Source organism: Saccostrea echinata, unplaced genomic scaffold (assembly GCF_033153115.1).
Source record: "Saccostrea echinata isolate AGI-Se365-2 ecotype Australia unplaced genomic scaffold, CSIRO_AGI_Sech_v1 ptg000002l, whole genome shotgun sequence".
Lineage (NCBI taxonomy): Eukaryota > Metazoa > Mollusca > Bivalvia > Ostreida > Ostreidae > Saccostrea > Saccostrea echinata.
Window position 1 is genome coordinate 31,283,215 of NW_026889751.1, and position 27,299 is coordinate 31,310,513.

At 36.2% G+C, this 27,299-nt stretch overlaps 4 protein-coding genes across 4 annotated transcripts; 2 read left to right on the forward strand and 2 right to left on the reverse strand.

Annotated features, from left to right (window-relative positions):
• Window positions 1–1,131: 1,131 nt before the first annotated feature.
• Window positions 1,132–7,377, reverse strand: LOC133177555 (GRIP and coiled-coil domain-containing protein 1-like). Its single transcript, XM_061312528.1, has 10 exons — window positions 7,292–7,377; window positions 6,308–6,413; window positions 5,878–6,065; window positions 5,541–5,684; window positions 5,126–5,215; window positions 4,731–4,859; window positions 4,171–4,365; window positions 3,548–3,920; window positions 2,362–2,492; window positions 1,132–1,960 (listed from the first exon to the last, which is right to left on the reverse strand). Exons 2-10 carry the CDS (start codon window positions 6,390–6,392, stop codon window positions 1,154–1,156), a joined length of 2,142 nt encoding a protein of 713 aa, XP_061168512.1. The 5' UTR covers window positions 6,393–6,413; window positions 7,292–7,377; the 3' UTR covers window positions 1,132–1,153.
• Window positions 7,378–7,923: 546 nt separating this feature from the next.
• Window positions 7,924–16,404, forward strand: LOC133178263 (ESF1 homolog). The gene is made up of 16 exons (XM_061313005.1): window positions 7,924–8,508; window positions 8,610–8,700; window positions 9,128–9,226; window positions 9,587–9,756; window positions 9,915–10,047; window positions 10,816–10,975; window positions 11,500–11,611; window positions 11,765–11,909; window positions 12,202–12,360; window positions 12,650–12,780; window positions 13,319–13,448; window positions 14,243–14,313; window positions 14,765–14,896; window positions 15,122–15,423; window positions 15,680–15,695; window positions 16,177–16,404. The coding sequence occupies exons 1-16, from the start codon at window positions 7,930–7,932 to the stop codon at window positions 16,402–16,404; spliced, it is 2,658 nt and encodes an 885-aa protein (XP_061168989.1). The 5' UTR covers window positions 7,924–7,929.
• Window positions 16,405–21,529: 5,125 nt separating this feature from the next.
• On the forward strand, window positions 21,530–22,525 carry LOC133178264 (uncharacterized protein K02A2.6-like). Its single transcript, XM_061313006.1, has one exon. It carries the CDS (start codon window positions 21,530–21,532, stop codon window positions 22,523–22,525), a length of 996 nt encoding a protein of 331 aa, XP_061168990.1.
• Window positions 22,526–23,301: 776 nt separating this feature from the next.
• LOC133178266 (E3 ubiquitin-protein ligase TRIM45-like) lies at window positions 23,302–24,201 on the reverse strand. The gene has a single exon (XM_061313007.1). It carries the CDS (start codon window positions 24,199–24,201, stop codon window positions 23,302–23,304), a length of 900 nt encoding a protein of 299 aa, XP_061168991.1.
• Between the last annotated feature and the right edge of the window lie 3,098 nt (window positions 24,202–27,299).

Below are 27,299 nucleotides of genomic sequence, written 5' to 3' on the forward strand. Positions count from 1 at the left end.
GTACATTCATTGACCTGTACCTTCACAGATCACTTCCTATTCAAGCACTGCTGAAAAAAAGACAGAAAAAGCAAATCTTCCTCATGTCATGAGTGTAAAAGCTTTATTGATGTTTATAATTTTATTAAACTTCAGATTAAATATTTTGCCACTTCCCTATTCTTGTCAAGAGGACAAAACAGAAACTTTAATCATAAACTGATAAAGCAAGCTAATTACATGTACTTCATAGGATGACTGGCAGCATCAATTATATATAATAACTGAATTGTAAATTGACCCATATACTAAATGTAAACATCTAAAATCAGAAAAATAAACTTTCATCTTGAAAAACATTAAAAACAGCACTGTCAAGTCAATAAAATGACTGTTTAACATGCTCAGCACATTCTAGAGAAACTTCAGTGAAAATGTGACAAATTGAAAAAAAAATTACATATCAATAAAAGTTTATTATTGCCATAGATTAAAAGATATCATTTTAGTTCAGTTGCCATAGATACATGTATCAAACACATAACAAATTAACAAAGGATCACATTCACAAACATAGATTGAACCAACCCAAATAATAAAATAAAGTGCAACAAGCACAAATAAGGCCTGATCACAGAGTGACCTCCCTTTCCCCTCCAAATTGTTTGATCTTTAGAACATGGTCACTACCCACCAAGTAACAACCCCTCCTTCCCCAGTGGTTTGTTTCTCATGATATAGTACCTGAGTACCTGCCCACTATCCCACCATCTCTTCAGCTGTGTATGGACCAGTAACCCAACCCCCCCAACCCCCAACCCTCCCCAGTGATTTGGACCTCATGATATAGTGCCCAACCCATCAGCTCTTTAGCTGTGTGTGGACTATTACCCCTGCCCCCCTCTCCCCTTCACAGTGGTTCTGTCCTCATGATAAAGTGCCCATCCACTTGCTGTTTAGTGTGTATGGATCAGTAACTTCCCCCAACCCTTTCAAGTGTTTTGTTCCTCTTGATATAGTACCTGCCCACTAGCTGTTTAGCTGTGTATGGACCAGTAACTTCCCCCGCCAATCCCCAGTGGTTTGTTCTGGATGATACATGTATAATGCCCACCCACCAGCTCTTTAGCAGTGTGTGGACTGGTACCCCCCCCCCCCCCCCAGTGGTTGGTCCTCATGATATAGTGCCCGCCCACCAGCTCTTTAGCTGTGTGTGGACTACTGATTTCTCTTGAGGGCTGAACTGTAGGATAGTGGTGATGGCGTTCAGCATCTGCTGTTTAGCCTTGGGATCGAAGCTCGTCAGGAATTTATATGTCACATTCTTAAGATACTCAAGATTAGCACCTTCTCTGGCCTTACTCCTATCATTTCGTCGGATTTCTTCCGTCAACATCTCAATTCGTTCAGTTAGTGATTCCTCCTTAGAATGACTGTTTAATTGTAATTCTCTAAGAGCAGACTCAAGTTCATGCTTTTGTTTACGTAATGCATTTATTTCTACCTCCTTTCTGGAGAGTTCTTGTCGGTAGAACAGATTGGAATCCCCTTGATTCAGGGAAGACATGTTCAGTAACCTTGACACTGCTCTTTCCTCCTCAGACTTACCCCCAGGGAATTCTGCCGAAGCCCCTGAGTCAGGAGGATTTTGAAGAAAATAACGTTCATCATAAATAGGCATGGAAGCCTTTAACATCTCAATGTCACGATCTTTCTCGGCCAGTAAAGACACCGTCCGTTCACGCTGTTTCCGAATCTCTACTTCTAACTCACTTTTCTGATGTTGATATTCGGCCTCTAAGTGGAGAATTTCTGCCTTGTGTTTTTCCTGTACAGACACCAGTGTTTTGTGGGCTGTCTCTAGTTTTGCTTTCTCTTTCCCTAACTCTGCCTCATGTTGTATATGTAGAGATTTATTTCTCTCCCTGAGTTCATTCAGCTGAGATTTCAGTGTGTCCATTTCCTTACTATTCCCTGTGTCCTGTAACAGAGATTTATTTTTCCTTTGATTCAATTTACATAGCATAATAATACTGAGATATCTAAAAATATCAATACCAGTGAGATTTACTGAGTTTGTATAATTTTGAGTACTTTTGAGATTTATTTATGAGCACACTCTGAGCCCTGAGTTTGTATAATTTGAGTATACCTTTGAGGTTTTATTTTTGAGCACACTCTGAGCCCTGAATTTGTATAATTTTGAGTACCTTTGAGGTTTTATTTTTGAGCACACTCTGATCCCTGAGTTTGTATAATTTGAGTACCTTTAAGGTTTTATTTTTGAGCACACTCTGATCCCTGAGTTTGTATAATTTGAGTACCTTTGAGGTTTTATTTTTGAGCACACTCTGAGCCCTGAGTTTGTATAATTTTGAGTACCTTTGAGGTTTTATTTTTGAGCACACTCTGAGCCCTGAGTTTGTATCTCTCATATTCCTCCTTCAGGTTCTCCCATTCCTCTCGGTTCTTTCTACACTTGGGACACTGTCCATCCTCATCTCGCAGTAAATCTGAGTAAAAATTCCACACAATCAAATGAATTTAATGTTAACTAGGAATGGGTATTAGCTGGAAATTTCATATTGTGATAAACTGTGATATTTTTTAATTTTTTTGCAATATATTTTGCAATATTAATTTTTTAACTTCCATTTAGTAGATGTACATATCTATGATAAAAAGCCAAAAAAAATTGTTGATATAATTACAGTTATGCATTGGAATGCACACAAACATCTTAAACTTTATATTTTATTACAGAAATCCTGAGTCAAAGCATTTTGCCAGTCAATAGATACTAGAAAAACATATCGCACTACAATTTATATTTTGTCAACAAACCACAAAGTAACAGAATTTGGATATTATTACTTAGCCTTAATTTTAACTCAAACAAAAGATGTTTGTTGAAACAATTACATGTGTATGCCCCCCCACCCCCCAAAAATTTGAATTTTTCTAAGTCCAAGGGGCATAACTCTGTCAAAAATTGCTCAATTGTACCCAAAACAGAACTTGACCTAAATATTCTTATGATAAATCTGTATACCAAATTTCATTTCCGTATGTGCACCTCTGCGAAGAAAATGAACGGAAACTGCAAATATTTGGAATTTTTCTAAGTCCAAGGGGCATAACTGTCAAAAATTGCTCGATCGTACCCAAAAGAATTTGACCTAGATATTCTTATGATAAATCTGTATACCAAATTTTATTTTAGTATGTGCAGAAAATGAACGGAAACTGTTGGTGGACCAACAGACAGACCGACCTACCGACAGACAGCAGGAAAGCAATATGTCCTCCCTTATTTAAACGGGGGCATAAAAAGTTGTTCATCACAATGTCAAAAAGCCGCAAAGAAATTATACCAGTACAAGTCTAAAAATTATATACTACTGAGTTCACATTCACTATCAAAATAAAAAACACAACAAAAAACAATGCAATGATTGTCATGATCAATTATGTTCATTGATGCAGGAAATTCAGAAAAATACACAGGCCAAATTATTTCAAAAGAAAGTTTACTAAAATAGCACCATAAATGGTAAAACTAAGTTACCTTCCAGTAAAACAGGAGTAGCAGTTCTTTTATTGGCTTCTCGTAGAAACCCCTGTAGTTTGACAATGAGATCACCCAGCTGTGATGCCTCTAAATTCCTCCACTCTTCATCATAGTTCCCGATCTGACTAGCGGACCGTGACAGCGCAGTATTCTCCAGATCAAGCTGCGACATGCGATCCTTCAGTTTCTGTATGGTCTGTTGATCCTGGACCTTGTACCTCTCGTAATTTCCCACAAGGTCCGACAACTCAGAGATTTTAGACTCAAGGGCAGACACACGGTTTTCACTCTCCTGTCTGTAACGCTCGAGTTTAGCTTGGGACTCGGAGCTTCTCTTCTGTTCCTCCAATAGCTGTAACTGGTACTCCTTCTATTTATAAATAAAACAAAACAAAAAAAAAAAAAAAAAACTTAATATTCTTCAGAATAAAATGGGAAAAAAGTTTCTATTTCTGATAACTAAAGTATTATATATTATAATGACACTTTTTCATAATAATACAACAATGTACATTTTATCCCTTCACTAACACATTATTTCAATAAAAAAATAATATCTTCAAGTAAAATTTTTTTCCTCTTTGTTTTTTGAAGCATCATCAAAGTTTTGCAAAAAGTACCTTCATTTTGGACATATCATTCTGCAGTTGTATGAGACCTTCTGGAGGCATTTCGGCTTTGATTTTCTCTGCCTCTAACTTTCCTCGGACCTCTTTTAGTTCTGCAGTCAGATCCGTTATTTTTTTCTCGTAGGCTTGGGACATACTGGGTAAAAGTTGACTTTTCTCTGAGAGAGTAAACTTCAGATCATCCACCTACAATACAGAGCATCATAATTCAGTACATTCATTTATCCCAAGTCAAAGTAAAAAAAAAAAAAAAAAAAAAGAAATCGGGAATACTGAAAAGAGGGAGACCCAAAATCTTCTTCAAAAAACAACTGAGGCTGAAAGGAAAGAACAAAGCAGAAGCTGGAGTACACTCTAGATGCTACATGTACCCAGTCACAAACTCTCTAAGCAATCTCAAAATGTGACATGTATTTACTGTTTTTTCAGCACTCATTTGTTATGTTCTTGTATACCTAGTAATGTGTTTTTTCTTGAATTTAAAGACATTATGAAAATTGACAATAAGTTCTTAAACAGAGAATGTGGGAAGTGATTTTTTATTTCCTAACCTGATTTTCCAGCTGGTCTTTAGAGGTACGTTCCTGAGCCAGTAACTTCTGAAGTTCTCGTAACATGAGGGCGTGGTCATTCTGTTCCTTCTCTCTCTCTGTCTGCTGCTCCCGAATACGCAGCTTCAACTGCACAAAAATGACACAAAAGGGAGGTCACTCTTACTTTATGAAACATAAGAAAAGGTCAGAACAAATGGCTACAGTAGAAGTCTATTGATTTTGCATTCAATGCCAATATACATGTACCTGTAGATAATTATTCTGCAAAAGTGAAAATACAATTGTGAAAGGAAATGTTATCATTTACACATTAAAAGTTTTAATACCTTATTTTGTCCCCAGGCAGGATGGAGTTGCCTTTTTCAATCATGAACAATCGTCTTTCTACATACCTCTTGTATTTGCTTTTCTAGTTTTTTCTTGTCATTTTCCGATTTTTCTTTCTCCTCATTAATTTTTTCATTTAAATCCTCATTCTCTTGCTGAAAAAATGCCAATATTAGATCAGAATTACAAGTAAGATACATATATCAAATTAAATATAAAGCACATCATATGGTATAGTTTTTAAGAAAATTAAACTTTTGATTGCTATTTTACGTTTCATCTTTTTTTTTTTTTTTGCAATTTACTCATCCTACTGCAAAAAAAGGAAAATATAAAACTAAAGTAAATATAGAGTAGATGGTAGGTTAGTTAAACCAAATTATTTACTGTATTTATCCATACTTTGTAGCCAATCCTGTGTAAATCAGGCCTGATGCCTTAAGTGAATATCATCTTGGAATTTTTTAATCCTTTGCTTACCAGTAATCTTTTTTTGTCTGCCAGGTACACACTCTCTAACTTTGATTTCTCCTGTGTCAGAGTCAACAAAGATTCTGTCAGGGTCTTTATTTGGTCTGACTCCGAAGATCCTGCCTCAGATTTCTCTTCTTCCTTGCCGTCCCCCTAAAATTAAAATGTAGGATTAAGAATTTGTATTCAAACTGCAATGATATGTGTTTAATATATCTAATTTTGACCATGAAAATGTTTTAATCTTTAAGGCTTAATAAAGTCATGTACATCTAGGCATTCAAACATTACAACCAAGAAGACAACCCCCCCCCCCCCCCCCCCCCCCGAAAAAAAAAAATTCCACCTTATGAGTGGCCTGGAGAGGATCTGTAAACTGGTTCTCTTTCTTATCTGTTGTTGACTGGTGTTCCCCCTCCTGTTTATGTTCAGATGATGGTGAATCACTCTCAGTTTTCTTCTGAGAGAGAATTTTTAAGCTGGCATCTAATGCTTCCTTTTCCTTTGCCAGTCCTTTATAAGCCACAACCAAATCTAAAAGAGAATCATTTATTTTAATGTTGACTCAAGGCTGAAAAGGTTTTTTTTTTTTTTTTTTTTTTTTTTTTTTTTTTTAAATCTCTTCTTTCTGCTCTGGCTTGTAAAAGTCATAATTATACTTCTTCAAATCTGATTAAAATTCTGCTTTATTGGAAATGCAGAAGAAAAAAAAATCTTTTTTTTTGGTAACTTGTCAATTTGAAAATTTAATTTTAAATGTAAAGATGGTTTCAAACCTTTAAGCTTTGCCTCATATTTTGTAATTTTCTCTCTCTGTGCTTCAACTATCCTTAGAAGCTCATGGCGAGATGCTTTGTCCATGTCCAAAAACTAGTTTAGAACCTTGAGGAAAATGATAACAATGGTATTGTATTGTACTGTCAGCTGTTAACTGCAATAAACATTCAGTAATCAATATTACAAATCCTAAGTGAAATCTTAAATGAAATCCTCCAATAATGATGGCTGAAATAAGGCTCATTGAAATACAGAGTCACCAGACAAAAGAGTAGCAAAAAATACCACCAATAGTTCAGTGTTCACTATGGCAAGTGTTCAGAATTTTTACTTTTGCGAATAATTGTAATCAATTTCAAATCCTTTTACATTATAATATTACCAAAATTGCTGAGATGGCAACATATGTATTAAAACTGTAGGCTGTATATCACAACACTCTATGGTGTGGAAGTCTACTTGTTCAATGAAATTTCTGTTTAATTTATAAAGATATGACAATCTAAGACAGAATTTTTTTTAGCTGTTAAATTTCTGAATCAGGTCATTACATTGACATTTATGACATATCAATGAATATCATAAAGAAAGGGATCAATAAAATAAGACAATCTTTCAGGTTTTTTTTTTCAGATTTGGTTTTGTGGACTGACAGGAACTTAAAATGGGTTCATCTGTCATTTTTCAAATTGTCTGACATTCAGTTTTATAATGATTCTATTGGTAAATTCTAAAAAAAAAAAAAAAAAAAAAATTACAGGTGCTATCAATTGATTGGGACCGTGCTCCCCTAAAACATGCAACTTTTGTATTTGAACTTGTTATTCAGGACCTTGTGAATACACAAAAAAATAACTGGTTTGTTTGATCACTGTGACAACACTAAACTCAAATGTATGAATTTCTTTGAAACTTTGTTAACTTACAAAAAAGAAAACATGGAAATATTACAGAACATCACATAATACAAAAAAATCTTTTACCATAAAAAAGAACGGTTCAACGTTCATTCGTTACATGTCCATCAAGCTTTTTTTATGTTTACAGATGACATTTTCTACCGGAAGTGAAGAGGTGGCACATGCAGGTATTATTAAGTAGCACAAAATTGCTTCGTATTAATATGAAAAAAAGGTGAATATAACAATCAGTAGTCAATTTTATAAATTCTACAAACAATAAAAATCGAGACCATGAAAAAACAACGCAGCTAACAGGAAACACCGGGTGCTTAATCATTTAAACAATTGTTTATCTCCTGCTCGAATATCAGAAGTACGAGATATCATAGAAATCAATACATGTGTTACTGTGTAGTTTGTAGTTCTGATTTTTTGAGAATTCTTAAATATTGAACAGGTATTTAGCCATCATTTTGTGGTTCGATACATCTAGAACATAAACACAGTCTGTAACAATTTTTGTAAGTAAAATTAGTTTGTTAACCTGAGGTAAAATTAACAAACAAAACTGAAGACTGAACAAGGGACCTAGGACCATGAGTGAACATTAAAGAATCACAATGTCTTACTAATTATTTATGATATACACACTTTGCTAGTCTACTTTTCCGTTTTTAACGTCCATTTTAGAGCTGTCTTCTTATTTCAGTGATTTGGCCATGGAGAGAGTTAGCAAAGATGCCCGCTTTTCACACATCACTAAAGATCTACGATTTCGTAGAATGTCTAAAAACACACAGAAAGTTAAAATTGATAAACGCTTTAAAGACATGTTTACAGACAAACGCTTTAAGCTGAAGTATTCCGTGGATAAGAGAGGAAAACCAATGAATATGACAACTAACGAGAACCTGAAGAAGTATTACGAGTTGTCAGACAGCATGGAAGAAGATAATGTAGATGATGGCAAAGACAGTGAAGATGACAAAGATGAAAGTGATGATGATGAGGAGGCAGCAAAGAAATCAGGAAATCAAACAAAGACGAAAAACAAAGAAACAACAAAATTAAAAATGGACAATGTTAAGGAAGGCTTGAATAGTGATTCAGTGAAAAAAGAAAGTAGTGTGCCAGATAAAAAGAAAAAGAAACAGTGCAAAATGAAAGATTCAGTGAAAGAGAGAAAGAAAACAATGAAAGTCAGAAGTGATTCAGAAGAGGAGGTTTTAGAGCAAAACCTGGGAAAGGCTTCAAAGAAAAAAGCCATGAAGAGCAGGAAGAAGAAGACAGAAATTAAGGTCTAGAATTTAAAGTATTATTGTGATGACTGGGTATGTGAACATCTTTAACTCATTACTTTAACCGCATTATAATTTTGATTTAAATTTGTGTTTCTCAGGTGACAGAGGAAGATTCTTCTTCTGATGATGAGGAGGACAAGAAAGAGGAGGAGTTCAGGTTTGAGGAAAACTCGGATGATGAAGACTCAGGTGAGAATCTAGAGGAGCAAAATGACAGATGTATGGGGGAAGGGGGTTGAGGGGTTGCTTGATTTCTTCATCTTACTCTATTTATTGCTGTGTTTCATTGGTCATGCTTAATGAATTTATATACTGCATACAGTGAAATGTAGAAAATCCATCAAGAGAAAACTTTAGCCCAGTTTTAAGATTCATAAACCCTGTGCTCAATCATATAAATGTTGCTCTAAATTTATGATTTTCCGAAATAATGTATTTTATAAGTAAAATACAAACATTTATAATACTATAGCTTGCGGGGCAAAATTAAACAAAAGAGACTTTCAACTTGAGAAATCTATAAAAGGGTAATAGAGATTTATGTCATTAAGAGTTATCTCTCTTATCAGAGTATCAGTGAACCTTAAACTAGACTTACTGTTTTGATTTGTGACAGGTTTAGGGGAAGGCCCTGATCTGGCTCGAGGAGAAGGCAACGTGGAGACGTCCTCATCTGAGGAAGACGATGATAGTGAGGAGGAGGAAGAAAATCAGGGTAAGAAGTGGTTGATGAAGTTTTATATTAAAGTTTCAGAAAATAGCAGGGAACTGAGGTCATAACTATTTCCTGATTGTAGAATTGTTTTGCATGAATCATGCAATTAGAAAGATGTTCCTTCTGCATTCAAAAAGAAATTCAATGTATTTGAAAAAAAAATCATTGTTTTCAAATTGTTGTCAGAGCTGTTCCTAACTATTATGATTTCCACCCTCCACATTAAGGTTACATGTTAAGAAATCATGGTAAGGATAAAAGAAAATGTTGCCTTTATTTATCCTGAGCCAAGTTATACCTTGGTTAAATACCATGCTGTGCAATAAAACAGAATGACAATTGATGTGTTTTATTTAACAGAAGAGTTTGACCATGGCTGGGGAGAGCTTGATAAAGATGTTCACACTACAGAGGAACTGGGACACAGACTCTCTGTGTGTAACATGGACTGGGATAGAATCAAGTCTCAGGACATCTTTGTTTTACTTCATTCATTTGTACCAACAGGAGGCAGCATCAAATCTGTCAAGGTGTGAATTTCAGGTTTAGAATTTTCCTTGAGATTTTAACACAGTAATGTTCAAATGTGGTTGAAAGTTTCTGTTTTGCATGTTAATGATGTATTAAACTTTAAACTTTCTTCTATTGAGTTAAATGTTTCTTAAATATTATTTTTTTGTGTTGGCAGGTTTATCCTTCTGAGTTTGGTCTTCAAAGGATGAAGGAGGAAGCATTATCAGGACCAACAGAACTGGTCCAGGACAAACGAGAGAATCCTCCCGAGGCAGAGGGGGAGGAGGAGGATTATGAAGAGAATCAGGGTAAGTCATAAATTAGTCATCTCAAGTCATAAATAAGTCATCTCAAGTCATAAATAAGTCATCTCAAGTCATAGATAAGTCATCTCAAGTCATAAATAAGTCATCTCAAGTCATAAATAAGTCATCTCAAGTCATAAATAAGGCATCTCAAGTCATAAATGAGTCATCTCAAGTCATAAATTAGTCATCTCAAGTCATAAGTCATCTCAAGTCATAAATAAGGCATCTCAAGTCATAAATAAGTCATCTCAAGTCTGATTATCACAATACAACTTAGTCAGTGAGGTCATAAATAAGTCTTCTCAAGTAGCAGTCCTGAGAATTGTAAACTACCAAACGATATGATATGTGTCACGATACAGTCCAGTGATACAACAAGTATCAGGATAAGCTCAGAGTTAGGGTAAGTAAGAAATAAATGATGTTAGGAGTCAAGATGTCAAATTCATGGTGAGAGACCCACAAAGTCCACAAACACTTGTCCCACACAATAATTCTACTGTACAATAGTTCTGCAATAAATTGTAATATATAAATAATTATAATTGATAAATTTTCATTAAATATCTGATTGATTTTAATTTGTTAATCAAAGATACAGTCAAACCTTGATATCTTGCACTCAATGGGACCGAGAATAAACTTTGAGATATCAGAAGATTCAAGATGTCAACTCAAGGGTTAAATGTTTAAAGAATAAGTAGTGAGAGACTTCCAAATCACTTAGACAAATCCATGGTAAACATGTACATATATGTATCTTTGCAGGGACCCGTTACCATAGAGAGAAATTACGTCGTTACCAGCTCAATCGACTGAAGTATTACTATGCTGTCGTGGACACAGATTCTATAGGGACAGCCAGTAAGATTTATGAGGAGTGTGATGGAATGGAATACGAGTCCAGCTCGACCAAACTAGATCTCAGGTCAGTCTTTACTGAAATATGAGTCCAGCTCGACCAAACTAGATCTCAGGTCAGTCTGTGCTGGAATATGGGTCCAGCTCAACCAAACTAGATCTCAGGTCAGTCTATGCTGGAAGATGAGTCCAGCTTGACCAAACTAGATCTCAGGTCAGTCTGGTCTGCACTCTGGAATACAAATCATATTATGGATTTACAATGTTTGTCTATCAGTTTGTCTTTCCTTCTTGCTCTGTGTCAACAATGTAGTTGAAACTACCCTATTTGGACAAGAAAGAAACCATAAGAGAGTGTTAAGATTTTGCAGATACATATGGGGGTAAAGAACTTAATAATTTCTAAGAGAGTAAGATGAATTTTTAAAACGGAAGGATCTTCCTGAAAAGAATAAAACATGTTTCTCCAAGATGGTAGCATAATAGAGTCCTTATTCACATAGTGCATGTACAGGGAACATGTTTATTATGTTTTTGTCTACGACTGCATTCATATTAGTTGTTTATACATGAAGTATATGTACTTGACAGGTTTATACCAGATGACATGGAGTTTACTGAGGAACCTAAGTCCGTGTGTACTGAGATGCCTGCTGCCTACAATCCCTCATTGTTTGTGTCAACTGCCCTGGCTCAGTCAAAGGTCAGATCTTAATATAATGTGTCAGGTCAAAGGCCACACCTTTAATGTATCAGATCAATAGCAAAAACAATATGAAATCATCCTTGTTTATATGCCTAGATTTTTTCTGAGTTCAGGTGTGATAAATTTATAATAATTATAATAATATATTAGGTGAATTTAACCTGGGATGAAACAGACCAGGACCGAATCAAAGTGACTATGATGAACTCGTCACAAAGGAAGAAGACAGATGATGTTAATGAGGAGGACTTTCAGGCTTATCTGGCGTCCAGCTCTGAGGAAGAGGAAGACAAAGGTACAGCTGATTTTAAAGAATGTGAATAAAAGTTAGCAAAATTATCAAAAAAATAATAAAAATATAGAAATGTTAAAAAAAAATTACTGCTGCAACTTTCTTTATTATGGAAACAAATCAGAAATGTAACTACATGTTTAGTGAATTTACTATTTTTGTATGCATAATTTATTGACACACAAATGATTATTTTTACTTTAGTGTCATATTGTACATGTTGTAATACTAACACCACAATTAAACATCCCCAAAATAAATGTCCTTACATTCTTTTCTCCTGTCTATATTCAAGATGATGATCATCCTGTTGTTGATGAAGATGACAATGATAATGAAGATGACAATGAGGAGAGTCAGATACAGAAATATCGCAGTCTCCTCCAGTCGTTAGATAACGACAAAGACCAGAAGAAAAAGAAAGAGGTCGAAATGGAGGTCACATGGGAACCAGGTATCCATAGCAACCAAAAAAGATAATACTTAGTCATTAGTTGTGACTCAGTCAGAATTATATAACTGTTGTACTGGTCAATCATCTTGTGTGTTGCATGGCTGAGCTGGTAACAGAGTTTCCAGCAACATTTTTGCTTTCTTTATCCCTTCAGAACAGAACAATTTGTGTCAGTTTTAAGTTTTTATCAAGATGTCAACATTATTCATAATAGTTAATCATTAAGTTTAATTATTAATTTCACTTATTAAACGAGGAGTATTGTGACCTAATGATGGGTTGTTGACAGGATTAAAAGAGACAACAGAGAAGATTGTGAAACACAAAGAAAAGACAAAAGACCAGACTCCGTGGGATCAGTATCTGATGAAGAAGAAAGAGAAGAGACAAAGAAAGAGAGAAGAAAGAATGAGCGGAAAAGTAAGAGAGAGAGAAGAATGGGTGAACAGAGAAGTGAGAGAGAGAGAAGAAAGAATGAACAAAAAAGTAAGATAGAGAAAGAGAGAAGAAAGAATGAAGAAAATTATGAGAGAATAAAGAAAAGTATGAGAGAGAGAAACAATAAACAGAAAAGTAAGAGAGAGTTAGAAGAAAAGATGAACAGAAAAGTAAAAGAAAGAGAGAAGAAAGGATGAACAGAAAAGTAAGAGAGAGAGAAAGAATAAACAGAAAAGTAAGAGAGAGAAGAAAGGATGAACAGAAAAGGAGAGGAAAAATAGTAGGGAGACAGAGAAAGAGAAAAGACGAAAAGAAAATTTGAAGAGAGACAGAAAAATGGAGATAAAGAAGAAAATTGTTCATTATGAAATAATATTCCATATAAAAGAACTCTGTTTGCCTGTTTTGTAAATCTTTTGCCCTGTTTATGCTGACTAAAATTTAAGTATAGTCAGTATGTATCCATGTAATAGCCTCCCAAACAATAACACATGTAACTCCTTTTATTGATGTTGAACAGATGACGAGTGATAAAGAACCAGAGGAACAGGCTGCTTTCAGTGATGATGATCTACCAGCAGGTGTAGACGAGGATCCATTCTTCAAACAGAGTCTGGACAGTGAAGATGGAGAGGACAGGAAACCAAAAGGTAGACATGTTGGAATAATTACTGAATAGTTTGATATCATAGATCTGAAAGAAACATCATGATAAAATGTACAGGAAAAACGTGTCCCAGAGATGTATATTTTAAACTAAAATTGAGACATGATATGAAAATGTAATTTTTGTGCCCCCTTTCGAAGAAAGGAGGGCATATTGCTTTGCTGCTTCTGTCGGTCCATTGGCCTGTCTATCTGTTGGTCAACCAACAGTTTCCATTCATTTTCTTTGCAGAGGTTGCACATTAATGATAAGAATATCTAGGTCAAGTTCTATTTTGGGTGCGATCGAGCAATTTTTGACAGAGATATGCCCCTTGGACTTAAAAAAATTCCAATTATTTGCAGTTTCTGTTCATTTTCTTTGCAGAGGTTGCACATACTGAAATGTAATTTAGTATACAGATTTATCATAAGAATATCAAGGTCATGGTCTGTTTTGGGTACGATCGAGCAATTTTTGACAGAATTATGCCCCTTGGACTTAGAAAAATTCCAATTATTTGCAGTTTCCGTTCATTTTCTTTGCAGAGGTTGCACATACTGAAATGTAATTTGGTATACAGATTTATCATAAGAATATCTAGGTCAAGTTCTGTTTTTGAGTATATGTCCAAAGGAGGGGGGGGGGGCATAAGTGTTTCACAAAATCTCTTGTTAATTTTGAGATTGGCATTTAGTATTAAAAGGTGTTTTTGCAAATGTTAGATTATCTGATTAATGTCTGTGTGAATATATGGTGAAAAAATATTAACATTTTTTAAACCTTTCACTTTACTAGCTGAGTCTAAGAAGACAAAGAAGAAAAAAAGGAAAGAGAAAACATTGAAGTCAATGACCAAAGATACAGAGGTAGTATTCCAATGATCCAATTGATGCTGTAACTACCTGTACATATATGTAATAAAAAGGAATGTTGATAACCTTAGAGCAGTGTTGAATCCAGGGAAAATAAATTTCGGGAGCACCTATTTGTTGATTTGAGGAGGGGGGGGGGGTTGGTTGGTAGAGGGATGAATCCATAAATGACTTATGTACATAATTTCATAAAAAGAATGTGGATAACCTTAGAGCAGTGTAGAAACAGGGGAAAAATTTATTCTTGAACATAATTTTGTTAATTTATGTATCTTGCATTGGGGTGGCGGGCATATTTTGTCTTTCACTCCCTTGGATCCATGTCACCACAATATACATGATCCTCTGTAACAACTACAAAAAGTTGCTTTTCAAAGAAAATGGGGGAAAAAAAATACAAGAAACAGACCTAAGTTTGTAAATACTTGTATTCTCTATTTTTTAGGGTGAACTGGAACTTCTAATGATGGATGAAGAAACTGACAACAGGAAACATTTCAATCTGAAGTCAATCATGAAAGACTCAAAGAAAAAGAAGAAATTATCTGGGGATCAAAAACCAGAGGAAGATTTTCAGGTATCAGAAAAAACCTTAACACCCCCTCCCCTTCCAAGTTGATTCCAAGTTTTTTCTAGTATGTAGTCCTGGGATATTCTTCATTTCATACATTTGTTTCAGATAAATTTCATGATAATTAACAAATTTCAAATAAATTTCATAGATAATTGATGGATTTTAGATAAATTTCGAAGAAAATTAATCAGTTTCATATAGATTTCATAGGTAATTTATCTTTTTCAGATAAATGTAAAGGATGACAGATTTACTGCCATTTTTGATTCCCATCTGTACAACATTGATCCATCGGCACCAGAGTTTAAGAAGACCAAATCAATGGAGGCAATTATTGAAGAGAAACTGAAGCGAAGGACATCAGGAAAAACCCAGAAAACTGTCAGCGGACAAAAACGGAAATCAGAGAGTGACCATATTAACACTGGACACTTGGCTAAGAAGCTTGATTCAGAAAGCATATCATCTCTTATTCATTCTGTTAAATCTAAAACACAGACTTTTCAGAACAAGAAAACGAAAAAATATGAGTTAAAAAATATTGTTAAAGAATTTGATGTTTTAAACAACTGATAAAAAAATAATAAACTTTTAAAAAAAAAAAGGGTTTTAAATGTATTTTTTATTAAATTGTCTAAATATATTTATAAAGATTGAAAGATTGCGCAGAATCACAAAGTCGGATATGTTAGAGTGGTCACATTCCTTGACTAAGGCAACAAATATTTAGCTAAGTCAGTAAACCAAGTGGAATGTTTCTGCCTAATATGTTGTCAATCTTTTTAGTATTTCAAGCTTGATGGTAAGTAGAGACTGTACTTCACTTCACCTTTTAATTACATTTGTGTTGTGTAGGTTATATTATGTATATGACCTGTATTTGTCAACTTCCATCGAATTATTCTTGTCAGAAAATGACCAATTGTACACTTTGAAAAAATTCTGGAATATGATCACTAAATAAAAAGATATCTGTTTTGTTAAGTATTGATTTGCAAAAAATATATTGTGTTCTTCTCACAAAGTGAAAAAATTTCTGAAGAGAAATCTCTTGGGGTATCTTTTTTTTTTAGTCTTGTTCACATTATTTGTGAATTATGAAATGGTATTAATTGACAAATTTAAAGTGCAAGCAAACGCAAATATCTCCATTTGTTTACTCATTGTATCAATAATATTTGTATAGTTTGTTTCAAGTGAGTTCACTTTTGATATTTAATTTTCTTCACTTGTGTGTTTCCATACTGAGCAACAAACAGATTGTCATTTTTATCTGTACACAGTCCCCAGGGTTGACACAGTCCACATTCTATGTAACGGAGGAACAGTCCATCCTGGTCTATGATGTGGACACAGTCATTGTTAGAATCAGCTGTAAGGATGTGACTCTGACTGTCTGTGGTGATTCCTCATGGACTGAATGGTTGGTTTTTTGGAGCAGGAGTATGGCCAGTGAACTTGAATCTCAGTTTCCCGGCCTGATTGACCACCACTACTGCTCTAGCTCCTAAGTCAGCCACACAGATATCTAGGTTCCTGTTCTCTGTTATGTGCATGAATAAAAGACTTTGTGAATATAGAGAGTTGCCTTCATCATCAAACTGAATGGTTTGTTTTTCAATGGAACTGTAACAATATTTGATCGGGTTCGATGTTCAATTTATGCTTACAATTTACGCCATGCTTGTTCACATGTTCTAATAGGTTGCACAACAGTATTAAATTTTGCTATATATTCTTACCAAAAATGCGCAACTTTGAGTAGGTGGTATTAATTGAAAACAAACTTTTGAGAAGTTTCCTTTTCACATCTTGTAAAACAATTCTTTATAAAGATTTTAGTACCAAAAAATACATAGCCATCCAGCAAGGCACGCAAGTTTGTCTCGCTCGAAGTCGAGCAGGTGCTTGAAAATCAAGTCCAGGACCTAATCACTCCCCACTCAAATACAGTACATAGAAAATTCAGCACGCCCTAAATTTTAATGAATCTAGTCAATATAGGAAGTTTACATATTGTTTTTCATCTCATAAAAAAATTCAGCTCCAGTCTCGTGTTAAAATGCCCGAATCGGAAGGGAAGATTCAGGAATTATTTTGCGTCAGCCATGATTTGACGTGAACCTCAAGTGAAATACTGTTACGACACCTGCAATAAGAGTGAAAATTTTTGCTTGCCAGTATAATGCTATTTTCCCGATCTGTAATGAATATTCAATGTAATAAAGCAAGTTTCATAAAAATCCGTCTCAAGGTAGGAAAAATATTGGCGACACTCGGTGACAGGGGTGTTCGCGGTGAACACGGATTTCTAAAAATATGGCAAAAGTTGAACTGTATGTAATGATCTTGCGCGTTGAACTTTTGTTGTTTTTTCGTCTCAGATTTTTAATTAATGCATACTGATTCACATAAGGATTAAAAATTATTTAAAATATGTTTGCTTTTTATAACAGGGCGAAAGAAGTAGTCTTTGTCATAAGGAAGGGGGGTGGGGTTAAAAAGAGCATTGAAATAATACATATTATTGAAATATCATGGCGTTTTCTGCTTAATTACGATTGTTTTGCCTAAATAATTCTTTTAACGAACTAGATTTCTTTATCTGTTACCGCTGTGTTCCAAATTAACGGATATTTACACATATTCAGAATTTTTATTTTGCTCCGGGTTTAGTCTAAATTCTTTAAATTGATAGATTTTGAAATTGTTTATGAGTAAATAATGTTAACGAGTGTGATGGCAAGGTATTTGTTAAAGTGTCCTCTAATTTTCATGCATTTCTCTCAACCCGATACATCAAAATCAGGCCCTTGTGTGGTCAAGATAAATTATTTTAGAGGAAATCTGGACTAATTTTCTATGCTCCATTAAACGCGAACGAACAGCAATGACGGTCAAAAAATGCCATTATTTCTCATTTTCCGTCTAAACTCACGAAATTAAACCTTAAATTATAGACTACAATATTTCGAAGTATAAAATCTGCTTTTACTGCAGGTTGCACAACAGTATTAAATTTTGCTATATATTCTTACCAAAAATGCGCAACTTTGAGTAGGTGGTATTAATTGAAAACAAACTTTTGAGAAGTTTCCTTTTCACATCTTGTAAAACAATTCTTTATAAAGATTTTAGTACCAAAAAATACATAGCCATCCAGCAAGGCACGCAAGTTTGTCTCGCTCGAAGTCGAGCAGGTGCTTGAAAATCAAGTCCAGGACCTAATCACTCCCCACTCAAATACAGTACATAGAAAATTCAGCACGCCCTAAATTTTAATGAATCTAGTCAATATAGGAAGTTTACATATTGTTTTTCATCTCATAAAAAAATTCAGCTCCAGTCTCGTGTTAAAATGCCCGAATCGGAAGGGAAGATTCAGGAATTATTTTGCGTCAGCCATGATTTGACGTGAACCTCAAGTGAAATACTGTTACGACACCTTAATAAATGTAGTCTAGTAGAAACTGACTTTTCCATTACGCCACACGGCAGCAGCTTCTTACATGGTGTCAGAAGTGTCGGACCATTATTAGTGAGTACGGGGATTGAAAATATTGTGTAACCAGCCACAATTAGAGACAAATTGACATTTTCCTTTGTTATTGTTCGAGAGCGCGCCAAAATCAACAACAATGGAAAACGTACTTCATCCGCCCGAAACAATGGATTTCGATGCTAAAAATCTTTCTCAGACCTGGAAGAAATGGAAGGAAGAGGTGTTACTCTACATAGATATCAGCATGGAGAAAAAACCAGAGCCACAAAAGGTGAAACTCTTGCTGTATCTTCTGGGACGCAAGGGGAGAGAAATCCATAGCACGATGCAGTTTCAAACTACCGATGAGCATGGGAACAAAGTGAATATGGAAGAGAAAAATATTACTGTAAAACTCATCCTCGCAGAATTTGACAAACACTGTAATCCCAAGAAAAACGAAACAGTCGAGAGGTACAAATTCTACAGTCGAAACCAGCAGACAGGTGACACATTTGACAAATTCTTAGCAGAAGTTAGAATTTTGGCTGACACTTGTAACTTTGGAACTCTCAAAGACTCAATGATAAGAGACCGAATTGTTTGTGGCGTAGGTGATTCTGGGTTGCGAGAAAGGCTTCTACGTGTGGCCGATTTAGACTTGGAGAAATGCATTCATGTGTGTAGAGCCACTGAAGTTTCCAAGGAGCAGAACAAGGAAATTCAACCACAGGCTGCAGGAATATCTGTGCATGCAGTCAACTCGCACAAGAAGAGCTTCAAGAAACAGCCACAAAAGTCCCAGAAACCACAGCAACAGGTACAAGCGAGACAAGAACCTAGTCAATGCAAGTACTGTGGAAGTCGCCATGCCAAAGGAAAGCGAAATTGCAAAGCCTATGGCCATCAGTGCAGGAAGTGTCGCAAACTTCATCACTTTGAAAATGTCTGCAATTCCACCAAGTCAACAGTCCATCAAATCCAAGAGAGTGCCGAATCAGACTCTGATGATTACTTCTCTATATATAGTGTAGATCTCAAAAACAACAGCGAGTCAGTAAATGCAATTAACCAAGCTTCTGCAAACAAGGTATTTGCCACCTTGTCGGTCAACGGACAGTATGTGAAATTTCAAGGACAGTGGGGCGACCTGCAACATGCTCCCAAGAAAGTATTTGACAGATAACAATGCAATCACAGAGACAGACCAAATACTCAGCATGTATAACAACACGACAATCAAACCTCTGGGCAAGTGCAACCTAAAATTCAAAAATCCTAAGAACGGAGGAAAATACAAAGCGGATTTCGTCATACTGGATGGCTCGTGTCAACCAATACTTGGTTCCAAAGCTTCACAAGCCTTGAAATTGATCACTGTTGAGAACGAAAACATCCTTGAAATCAATGTGAGAAAACAACCATTGACAAAGGAGAACATTTGCAGAGAATACCATAATGTGTTTACTGGCCTAGGACACCTGAAAGGAGATTACAGCCTCCAGATTGATCCGAGTGTCAAACCAGTTGTTCATGCTCCACGGAAAGTTCCACTCGCAATCAAGAATGACTTAGAAAAGGAACTGGAGAGACTCGTACAACTGGAAATTCTAGCCAAAGTTACTGAGCCTACACCTTGGGTCTCCAGCTTGGTTGTAGCAAGGAAGCCAAGTGGAAAACTCAGAGTCTGCATAGACCCCTAAGACCTGAACAAGGGACTGCAGCGAGCGCACTACCCTATGCCTACAATAGAGGACATCTTGCCAGATTTGTCAGATGCCAAATGCTTCAGCGTCCTAGATGCCAAAGATGGCTTTTGGCATGTTCGTCTGGACTACGAAAGCTCTCTTATGACTACTTTTAACAGTCCGTTTGGCAGATTCCGCTGGCTCCGCATGCCATTCGGTATCAACACTGCGCCAGAGGAATTTCAGCGTCGCCAGCATCAAGCACTGGAAGGACTACCTGGAGTCAAGAGTATACATGATGACATACTGGTGTTTGGAGAAGGAAACACAGAAGCAGAAGCGCAAGAGGATCATGACAGAAACTTTGTCAGACTCATGATGAGATGTAGAGAACAGCAGCTCAAACTCAATAAGGACAAGATGAAATTTCGACAGACAGAAGTAAAATTCATAGGCCAAACTATCACTAATAAAGGACTCAAGGCAGACCCCGAAAAGGTCAAAGCAGTCCTGGATATGCCAAATCCAACTGACGTAGCAGGAGTCCGACGATTTATTGGATTTGTGACATATTTAGCAAAATTCTTACCAAAGCTTAGTGACATCTGCGAGCCGCTGCGCAAGTTAACACAGAAAGATGTTGAATGGCACTGGACCCCACAACATGACGAAGCTGTAAAACAAGTGAAAAATCTAGTCACAGCAGATCCTGTGTTACAGTACTTCAATCCAGAAAAGGCACTAACACTACAATGCGACGCCTCGGAGAAAGGACTTGGAGCAGCTTTGTTGCAAGAGGACAAGCCAATTGCCTTTGCCAGCCGTGCCCTGACCGAAACTGAAACCCGCTACGCACAAATAGAAAAGGAGCTTCTAGCAGTGATATTCGGGCTTGAACGTTTCAATGTTTACACATTTTGGAGACCAGTATCTGTCCAATCAGATCACAAACCTTTGGAGATGATTGTGAATAAGCCTCTTTACAAAGCGCCAAAGCGTCTCCAGAGCATGCTGCTCAGGATGCAAAAGTATGAAGTAAATCTTAAGTACCGTCCTGGAAAGAACATGGAGCTAGCGGATACCTTAAGTCGTGCGTATCTGCCCAATGAGAAACCATCAAAGGCGGAGTCAGTAGTAGAAGCGATAAATATGCTACAATTCCTGCCAATTGCACCAAACCGTTTGAAAGACATTCAGGACGAAACTGCAAAGGATAATACCCTGCAAAATTTAGGCGCATCCATCAGAAATGGGTGGCCAGACTGCAAAACCTTAGTTCCAGAACTCATAGTTCCCTACTTTGAGATCAGAGATGAGCTGTCTATCCAAAATGGAGTCATTTTTAAAGGAGACAGAGCAGTTATTCCACAAGCACTACGCAAGGATATGCTGACAAGGATACATTCATCACACCTTGGAATCGAGGGATGCCTACGATGAGCCAGAGAATCTGTGTACTGGCCACAAATGAACGCTGAAGTTAAGGACTTCATACAAAAGTGTGAAACATGCCGCACTTTTGACAACAACCAAGGAAAAGAACCTCTACAACATCACGAGGTACCACCACGTCCCTGGGCAAAGCTTGGACTTGACATCTTCACTTTCGACCAACGTAACTACTTGATAGTAACTGATTACTTCTCAAACTTCTTCGAGATTGATGCCTTGGACAGAATGACATCCCATGAGATCATCAAACGACTACGAGCACAATTCGCGAGACATGGAATACCAGACCTGTGTGTGTCGGACAACGGTCCTCAATTTGTCTCCGAAGAATTTGCTAAGTTTGCCCAACTGTGGGAATTCCAACACGTAACATCTTCACCACACTACCCACAAAGCAATGGGAAAGCCGAACAAGCAGTGAAAGTTGCCAAACAAATTCTAAAGAAAGCAAAACATGCAAAATCTGATCCTTACCTTGCATTGTTGGATTTCAGGAACACACCTACACAGCATGTGGGAACCAGTCCAGTCATGAGACTTATGGGAAGGAGAACAAAAACACTACTACCCACGAAAGGAAAGTTATTACAGCCGAAAGATGCACCATTTGAGAAAGAGAAGATCGACAATGCCAAACAAAAACAAGCAGAGTATTACAACAGATCTGCACACCCATTATCGCAACTATCAGTTGGAGAGACTGTCCGAGTCAAAACCCCTAATAGACCATGGGAGAAAGGAACGGTTACGGAAGCAATACCGGAAAGGAGATCATACAAGGTAACGACCGAGGCCGGAGCAAACTATACGAGAAACAGAAAACATTTCCGTAAATCAAATGAATTGCCGGTGTCAAGAGACATTCCGTGTGATCTTCCGTGTGAGACAAATGAGGCCAAGGAAGTGGCACCCGATGTTCCAAAGCCAGTAACTGACCCTAAGAACACAGTTACCCGTTCTGGACGTGAAGTGAAACCGCCGGTTAAATACAATGACTATGTCAGATCATGATTTGTTGATAGACATTTAACTTGAGTAGATGCCAAGATAATTTTGTTTAGTGTAGCTAGGAACGCTTTATTCATTTCATCGATGTTGCATTTTACAAGTTTGCATATAATACTCATAGTCCAGTTTCTAGTCATATTGTTATTTTTTGCTAGTCAGTTCAGTAAAGCAGTACAGATGTTTTGATTCTAGTCACTTTTAAGCATAATATAAATTTATTCTTTGTCCATACTATTCTATTTAAAGAAAAGGGGATGATATTGTTCGGGTTCGATGTTCAATTTATGCTTACAATTTACGCCATGCTTGTTCACATGTTCTAATAAATGTAGTCTAGTAGAAACTGACTTTTCCATTACGCCACACGGCAGCAGCTTCTTACAGGAACTAGAGTAACGGACAACTTTTGTTTGTGTGTAATTATCACTGTTTATGATAACCAGGAGGTCACCAGGGGAGGTACTACAGACACCCCAAGGTCTCCAGTTTTGTAGCCTGATCACCTCCTCTATCTTCTCATTCTTCACAATGTTCACAGTTCTATCATCGTAACCAGTATAAACTAGATCTCCACCTTTTGTCACTGCTATGTCAGATGGCATTTTCCCTGACTTGGTTGTGATTGACTTGATTAGTGATCCCTGATTGATGCTGTAGAGTTTCATGGTGCTGTCATTTCCTCTTGTCCAGATTTCTTCATCACTCAGACAGGCCACATTGTAAAGGTAATCTTTATACCCAGTGTCTATGGTGTTGACAGTCTCTGGTTCATCAAGCAGCTATTTGACTGGAGTAGAGGATCCAGTGTCCTCTCGTAAAGAAGACAATGTAGTTCCTAACAATCTCTGTGCTGTTTTTAAATTGTAACCATGATTATCTGTGGTTATTGTTGTTGGTATTATTTTTCCAAACACTTCAAAGATCTGTTCCTGTACAGACGGTGGTGAAAATTGTGCCATTCTTATGTTAAATTTAGAGGGAAGTATCCTGTATTTCTTATAGTCTAATTGGAAGTTTAACACTTTCAAAATATCTGTAGAATCTATTAATTTGTGCAGAGAATTAATATCATCATTTATTTTAGAGGTGCATGTATCTACATTTGATAAATGTGCTTTTAGAGTTTCATTATCTTTGTTTTTCATCTCGTCAACTTCATCTTTAAGTTTCTTGACAAGTTTGTCAATTTCTCTGTGCCAGGCCTCTCCATGTTTTGTCATGGCTGTTGAGAGTTCTTCATATTTCACATCTATTTGACTTAGTGTATTTTGTACATCTTTTGCTATGTCCAAGTAGGTTGGACAGATGGATTCCTTCAATTCATTGATTTCTTTCTGGATTTTTGCTTTCTTCCTGGCAAGAATGTCTTTTAGTAAGTGGACGTCATGATCTTTGTGTTTTTTGGAGTCAATACAAGCGGAGCAAACCGGAATATTGCATTCCTTACAATGCAGCTCACAACTGTTATCTGTGTGAGTTGTACATCTAGGGAAGAGGAGAGCTGATTTTCTGGACTGAAATTTGACAACTTTGTGGTCCTTGGATTCATCAGATATCATATGTTTCCCAACACAAGCTGTACACAGGTTGACAAGACATGTATCACAATGCATCTGTACCACAGCGGTCTCACACAGGTCACATCGCATCACGTCCTGGGCACTGGTACGGGGGTCCATGGTTAGAAAATATAGAGCCCTGAATTAAAGAAAAAAAACATCAGCTTACAGTTGATTAAAAGTTGGCTTTTTCAGATAAAAAAAATGACCTTTTCTTGCAAAGTGCCCTCTGTGCTGCATTGGGCTATTGCAACGGAGAAGGGGGGGGGGGCAATATGTGCAATAAGAGTCGCAAGCAACAATATGTAATGTATTGATGGACGACAATATGTTGAAGTAAGGGTAGGGACCTGTTGCAGCCAACGACAATTAGATTGACGATATGTACCGTCACAGGGGGTTGGGAAGCTCAGAAGACCATATTTGACTTTGCAAACCGAAAGGTGAAGAAAAATACACATAGCCATGCAAAAAATATGGGGTAGGTATTCTATTTGATAGATAAATTACATTAATTAATTGTAAAATTTTAAAGAAAAATTGAAAAAAATTCTACATTATATTAAGTTTCTAAATTAATTCAACCATTTACCTTATTTTCTGTAATGTCGGCCATATATCTTGCTTATCTACCTATAGTGTTTATTTATATCCTCACATTGAAGCTAAGGGCATTTAATTGTCTGCAGACTGCTCTACGGTTACAACCTGTTTACCCTAGCGCATTCGTGTTCATCAGAATTCACAATTCATTGATCAACTTGCTTTAGTACTTTATTGAATTAATAAATAACATGGTTTATAAAAAATGGTCAGCTCAAATGCTGCATTAGACCAATTTAAGATTTTCGGTTTACCAAACTGTGTATGATTCTCTGTAAGGACATTTATTTTTTTTATTCTCATGTAGTGTGCATTGAAATCATCTTTTCCCTCCACATTTGCAAGCTGATGACCAGCCTGTAGTTGATGATGACAATGATTATGAAGATGACAATGAGGAGAGTCAGATACAGAAATATCGCAGTCTTCTTCAGTCGTTAGATGATGACAAAGACCAGAAGAAAAAGAAAGAGGTCGAAATGGAGGTCACATGGGAGCCAGGTATCCATAGCAACCAAAACAATAAAATTTGGTATTATTTGATGAATTGTAGGGGGAAGGAGACTGGAAGAGTTTAGTCAGAATTTTTATACTGCTGTATTGGTCACTCATCCTGTATGTTGCATGCTGAATTGTCTGTCTTCAAGAAAAAAAGTTTGTTCAGCAAATATTTGCTTTAATAGTTCTTTCAGTAAGGATATCATGTGAGTTACTTTTGAGCCTTTATCCAGATGTCAACATTGAAGTGGATAGCCACGAGGCAATGTTGTACATTCAGTGAAGACTGATTCCTCTGAATTAATTATTTTTGATAGGATTAAAAGAGACAACAGAGAAGATTGTGAAACACAAGGAAAAGACAAAAGACCAAAAGAATCAGCAAAGTCAGTGAACAAGGATACAGAGGTAGTGTTCCAACGATCCATTTAATGCTCTAGATAAAGCGAATACATATAATTTATAATTGTAGCAGAGTAAATTGTACTGAATTGATAAAATATAAGGATAATAATTGTTCCGTGGGCATATTTATTCAAGGTTGATATATTTTTGGAAAGGGAGGGGGGGGGGCAGTAACACAACGAGGCTTTTCTCTTTTAAGAACAACAAAATGTTGCTTTTTGAAGTTACATTTTAACTAGAAAAGAAAAAAAAATCACACGGAATTGTTAAAACTGACTGTTATGTTTGTAGATGAAATATAAAGATAACGGACAGTATTCAATGAAACGATACAAATTTGGAGGAGCAAACACGGACCTCAAAAGTTAGAGGTGGGTTCAGGTGCCATGGTGGTGTGAGGAAGCATCTTCTGCCGACCGGTCACACCCGCCGTGTGCTCCTTGTCATGATAAAAAAAACCGGAAAAATCCGTGACAGTTCAGTGTACATGTATTAATAATTGCCTAACAATTAGTATGAAAAACGTCAGTCAGCTCCTCGGAAGTGAATTAAGACTACGTATATGTGTTTCTATGCAAATGAGCTAATAAAAATGCATAAAATGCGTATCTTTTATACAGAGAAAGTATGAATTTTATTTTCTTATATATACTTAGTACCCACAACATGTTAAAGCTAGTGACGTCATATATCATGACGTCATTGTTCTTTTCAATTCAACACAGCATCGGAGCAAGGGCACATCCTATTCAATTTTAAATATTTTACATTTGCTATGTTTTACTACTAAGCCAACTGTGAAATTGATTTGAATACCATTTTCGTGTATACTCACGCGTAGAAATATGCACGGAGAAACTCGCGCGAAAGTGACGTCACAATGAGCTACAGAGACGTTAATAAAAATGTAACGAAATAGGGCAGCGAATAATTCAAATATTGAGTATATTTTTGTGATTTTGAACATGTAAAATGTAAATATAAGGAAAGTTTTTCAGTTAAGTATGAATTATTGGTGTGTAAATCACACAGAATTGTACGTAGGCATATTTTTCATAAAGCGCTAGCGCGCTTCATGAAACATTCCTTATATGACTCACACAAAATTTAAAAACATTCCTTAAATAAATAATTTAAATTATTAAAAAGAATATTCTTAAAATTAATACAATCGCTGCACAAATCCTATGTATGCAGTTTATCATTTGATAAAAAAAAAATGAGGAAACTTACACCAGACTGTGAATTTTTACCTGTTTCAACTCAAAACTTTGCGAATAATAAGTAACAAAATAGTAAGTAAACAACGGAACTGTCGACATTTGTGCAGCATTTTCATAAATCCTTATAATATCCTGCTTCTGCTTATGTCTTGTTTCTATAAAACAAGATAAGACATGCCCTTGCGCCGAAGCTATTTTGTTGATGTTCCTTATAAACTTGTGTAGTAAGAACGATGACGCCATAATATGACGTCATAATGTGCACTGGTTATCACATGTCGTGGGTTCCAAGTTTGTATGAGAAAACGAGTTTTAAAGTTTTTCTGTACGATAGGTATAGCCTTTATGCGTTTAAATTAGTTCATTTGCATAGAAACGTCCATATTTAGCCTTTACTCACTTGTGTCGATAGGTTGTATGTGCTGACAAGGTCATTGTATCGACCTTAAAACTTACGAAATGATGACTTCAAACGAGACTGTTGATATC

What these genes read in the sequence shown, in the direction of transcription:
- LOC133177555 (XM_061312528.1), bottom strand. Translation starts at nt 6,392, where the DNA reads ATGGACAAAGCATCTCGCCATGAGCTTCTAAGGATAGTTGAAGCACAG. An exon ending in CAGACAAAAAAAGATTACTG is followed by an intron (nt 5,216 to 5,540) that starts GTAAGCAAAGGA and finishes GCATTTTTTCAG; the next exon opens with CAAGAGAATGAGGATTTAAA. An exon ending in ATGATATGTCCAAAATGAAG is followed by an intron (nt 3,921 to 4,170) that starts GTACTTTTTGCA and finishes ATTTATAAATAG; the next exon opens with AAGGAGTACCAGTTACAGCT.
- LOC133178263 (XM_061313005.1), top strand. Translation starts at nt 7,930, where the DNA reads ATGGAGAGAGTTAGCAAAGATGCCCGCTTTTCACACATCACTAAAGAT. An exon ending in GGAGGAGGAAGAAAATCAGG is followed by an intron (nt 9,227 to 9,586) that starts GTAAGAAGTGGT and finishes TTTATTTAACAG; the next exon opens with AAGAGTTTGACCATGGCTGG. An exon ending in CTGCCCTGGCTCAGTCAAAG is followed by an intron (nt 11,612 to 11,764) that starts GTCAGATCTTAA and finishes ATAATATATTAG; the next exon opens with GTGAATTTAACCTGGGATGA.
- LOC133178264 (XM_061313006.1), top strand. Translation starts at nt 21,530, where the DNA reads ATGAACGCTGAAGTTAAGGACTTCATACAAAAGTGTGAAACATGCCGC.
- LOC133178266 (XM_061313007.1), bottom strand. Translation starts at nt 24,201, where the DNA reads ATGGACCCCCGTACCAGTGCCCAGGACGTGATGCGATGTGACCTGTGT.